This window comes from Rhagoletis pomonella, unplaced genomic scaffold, assembly GCF_013731165.1.
Source record: "Rhagoletis pomonella isolate Grant_MI unplaced genomic scaffold, Rhpom_1.0 Rhpom_scaffold_00006, whole genome shotgun sequence".
NCBI classification, from domain to species: domain Eukaryota; kingdom Metazoa; phylum Arthropoda; class Insecta; order Diptera; family Tephritidae; genus Rhagoletis; species Rhagoletis pomonella.
In genome coordinates this window covers 8,940,785-8,944,769 of record NW_023458560.1, presented here as the reverse complement: position 1 = coordinate 8,944,769, position 3,985 = coordinate 8,940,785, and the positions used below count along the sequence as shown (strand labels likewise).

At 34.8% G+C, this 3,985-nt stretch overlaps 1 protein-coding gene across 1 annotated transcript; it reads left to right on the top strand.

Annotated features, from left to right (window-relative positions):
- Positions 1 to 265: 265 nt before the first annotated feature.
- On the top strand, positions 266 to 1,797 carry LOC118741552 (putative nuclease HARBI1). The gene is made up of 3 exons (XM_036473551.1): positions 266 to 386; positions 975 to 1,106; positions 1,170 to 1,797. Exons 1-3 carry the CDS (start codon positions 266 to 268, stop codon positions 1,559 to 1,561), a joined length of 645 nt encoding a protein of 214 aa, XP_036329444.1. The 3' UTR covers positions 1,562 to 1,797.
- The last annotated feature ends 2,188 nt before the right edge of the window (positions 1,798 to 3,985 follow it).

Genomic DNA, 3,985 nt, shown 5'->3' with positions numbered 1-3,985 from the left:
ATATTAATTGGCAAATTTTGCTAACTTTAAAGAATATAGAAATATGAGCGATTCACCAATAAAAGAAGTAAGTAAATATTATTATAATAAAAAAAAATGTTTAACCCAACAATTACCCAAGGTGTGCTGGAGATGTAGGTCACACAGTTTCTTTTGGGGATTCAAAGCTTGGAAACATTGAAGGTATCCTCATGTTAGAATTCTATAACATTTGATAGCAAATTTGTTTTTAGATTCAATTCTACTACATGAAAGAAATGAAGAAATGAGAAGTGCGAATATGCAACAAAAAGTAGTCACCACAGCCATCATGGCGATATTGGATTCATCGTCATCTGATGACGACGAATTAGATATTGCTGTATTGCACAAAATTAGACGTAGAAGTAATTTCAATTTAAGTATGGATCTTGCTTTGTTTTCATTACGAAAAAATTCAAGAAATTCCATTAAAAGTTACGTGGAAAACACGGTACCGAAATACCCAGAATTGGAGTTCCGGAGTCACTTTCGGATTTCGAGAAGCTTATTCAACAGTCTCTGTGAAAAGTTTTTGAATTCCCAATTTTATAGTAACCTTCATCCTGACAGAAGATTATCCGAAGCCGCATATATTTTAGTTTTTCTGTGGTTTGCTGGAAATGAAGCGTGTAGTTTCCGAGACTTATAGATTTAATTTGTCTTTATCAACAATTTCAAAAGCGATAAAAATTGTGACCAGGTTTATCAGCAGCTTAAGTCCCGAAATTATAAAATGGCCAAATCAGCAGATGATGGATAAATCGAGCAAATTTTTTGACAACAAGTGCATGTTTTCAAAGGCAATTGGTAATGTGATGCTTAAAATAGGCACAAATATAAATTACGTTAAGAAAAAAAATTTTTTTAAGGTTGCATTGATGGAATGCATATTGAAATTTTGCCACCAAAACGAGGGAAAGATGAGTATATTGACAGAAAGGGGAATGTGTAAATTTGCTTGCAAGGAATCTGCAATGAAGAAAAAAAATTTATCAATACTTTCGTAGGATATCCGGGCTCCTGCCACGATAGCTGGGTTTTTCAGAACTCACCTATCTACAACAAGCTACCCTCGTATTGTGGCGGTGAGTATTTTTAAATTTACGTACCTATGTCAATATTCTTATTTATTTTCTCGTGTACTTCAGATTATTACATTCTTGGCGACTCAGCATATCCCTGCAGCAAGTACGTTATTACTCCATACAGAGACAATGGCCATCTTACACGGGCTCAGAAAACATTTAATTATAAATTGAGCACTGGTCGTGTTGCTATTGAACACACTTTTGGTATCCTAAAACAAAGATTCAGGCAGCTTTATTTTTGTAAATTGAAAGGCATGGAAAAGCTTTGTCATTTTATAAGGGCATGTTGTGTTTTACACAACATCGCCAATGAAGACGATCTTGATTTTGAAGAAGAGAGAACCACAGAACAAACCAACGTATTTGCAAATCAGGCCGACGGCCCTAGAGGAAATGCTTTTCGAGATGCTATTTGCCAAAACATTCAACATAATCTAAATCAGAACCCTTAGTAAATAAAGTTGAAAATTCAATGCACTGTGGATGCATATCGTCACCTGAAATGCAAAAGGCCATGACTGATAAAAATTCCAAAATTTCTTCAAATTACAAGTCCTCATATATATATGTACAAAGTTTTACGCAAATAAAATTCTTAAATACGGCATTTTGCATCTCAAGTGACGAAATGTAAGTAGTTTTAGATTTGGCATACATATGTATACAGACAATCAAAAAAGTTAAGATACAGAGAGTTACAATACGGGCAACTGTTTTTTTAATATTTCATTTTTCGCTAGATTTTTATGAAAAGATGGTTAATTCCATAACAAAAACCACAGAAATGTGAGTTCCAAACCTTGTGCAAAGTTAAAGTAAATTCTGCAAATTCTCATTATAATATTGCACTCTAATTTACACTTTTTAGGAAAAAAGTATGCTGTTTTTTCCGGATTCAATTTGAGTTTAAAAATTGCAAGTTTGAAGTAGGTCGGAGTTACCATTGATTTTTGTGCTAGCTACTTGAAACTGGCACTTTATTATACTAAAAATTTATGAAAAAAACTGGATACTTTTTTTCTAAAAAGTGTAAATTAGAGTGCAATATTATAATGAGAATTTGCAGAATATACTTTAACTTTGCACAAGGTTTGGAACTCACATTTCTGTGGTTTTTGTTATGGAATTAACCATCTTTTCCCGTATTGTAACTCTCTGTATCTTAACATTTTTGATTGACTGTATGTCCTTCACTTTAATCAAATTTTAATATATAATAAAGAATATAAAAAATAATTAAATACTGAAAAAAGTTATTTTTTTAGATTTTCGATTAGGGATTCTAACAAACATAGTTTTTTTTTCAACCTCGTTCTTATTTGCGGCGTTTTCCTGTTTCTGTTGCACATTTTTTTCTAGTAGTTCTTTTAGCTCGTTGTCCCTCTTTTCTTGTTTTTTTGCTTCTTTGTCCATTTTATCAAGCAAAAGGTCCATCGTAGTTCTTCTTCTTTTTCTGGAGGTAGATGGCGTTACGCCAACATTTTCTGAAACAAAATTAGAAGGAAGTTAAAATCCTAATTGAAATACCATATTGATAAAGGTTTGTATATATTAATACCCGGAGTAGCTGGTGCTGCTTGAAGATTTTGCGCTTGATCCTCTTGGAAACTCGCGTCAGCGGGTTGATCGCTATCCAGAACGAATTCTGGATTTATGGAAACACGTTCCTGCAAAATGTCATCCGGTTCTCTAGGAAAAATATATAAAATATGTGGACTTTTTCGTTGATTATGAAAGCATGTGTAATTTATTGAAATTTACGCTTGAAAAGGGCAAGTTTGTCTACTGCGTCCCGTTTGCGAATTATGTAGCTGAACCTTTTTATACTGTCGCTCCAAACTAAAAAACTTTCCCTCAACTTGCGCTGCACTATAAAGGTATCCTTTGGAACACAACTCTTCGCTGATTGTATTCCACATCTGTTTTTTGTTCTTCAGTTTTACGGTTTTACCCACCTGAGGACGCAGATCTTTAACTCTGGCTAGCAGGAGTTTTGTTGGCGCATCTAGCCAAAGCACTTTTCTGTCAGCATCTCTGCTGCAACCCGGAAGAAAGCCCAAATCTTCGGAATCGCTTTCGCCACGGGCCATAGCAGTTGGCTGTTCACTGATGACACCAAAGGGACTACTTACAGCGCAGTTACTTCCGGAAGCATCGGTAATACCTACCGATTCACTAGTGCCACCATGAGCGCCAATTGGCGTATAGTCGCTTGGTTCAACTTCATCAGCACTTGAAGGAATTTGCTGCGAAATTGTGATCTCCTCATAAAAATTCTCTCCGGCTACCTGTTGCAGCACCCGCTGCCTATACACAGGATCTGCACATAAATTGGTTCATATTTGTTCTAAATATATAAAGTCAATACATACCTTCTTCAACCCTGCGAAATGTTCCGGGAGAGCAATTTATTGTCAGTTTTCCTTGGCTTTCCATTTTAATATAGCGATCTAAACATTAGAAGATGAAAATTAACAATTTTCAAACTTACTTTATTATTAAGAACACAAATTCAATTGGATAACTTGTTGTATTTGACATGCAACCATGTAAGTCAGCTGTTACTGAAGCCTGCAAATTCCTACAAATTTGCGTTCGTGCAGAAATTTGTAAGTTTCTCGGGTTGAGAGGAAATTTGACAGAAATTTTTCTTACTCTCTGATATTTTGAATGTTGGATAATTCTTGCTGGATTTTCGACGAACAAACCTATCATCTTATACCCATAAATCACAAATATCAAAAATACCCAAAAATACCCAGCATCTGTGGCACGAAGTAATATACATGCAAACAATTTAACAAACGCTATTTGGTTCCTAACCTGCACCCAATTACACATAAACAAGCTTATGTACATACCGAGGCACCTAAATG

Coding starts and splice junctions, on each gene's coding strand:
- LOC118741552 (XM_036473551.1), top strand. CDS start 266: ATGAGAAGTGCGAATATGCAACAAAAAGTAGTCACCACAGCCATCATG. Junction 387..974: donor GCACAAAATTAGACGTAGAA/GTAATTTCAATT, acceptor GGAATGTGTAAA/TTTGCTTGCAAGGAATCTGC. Junction 1,107..1,169: donor GCTACCCTCGTATTGTGGCG/GTGAGTATTTTT, acceptor CGTGTACTTCAG/ATTATTACATTCTTGGCGAC.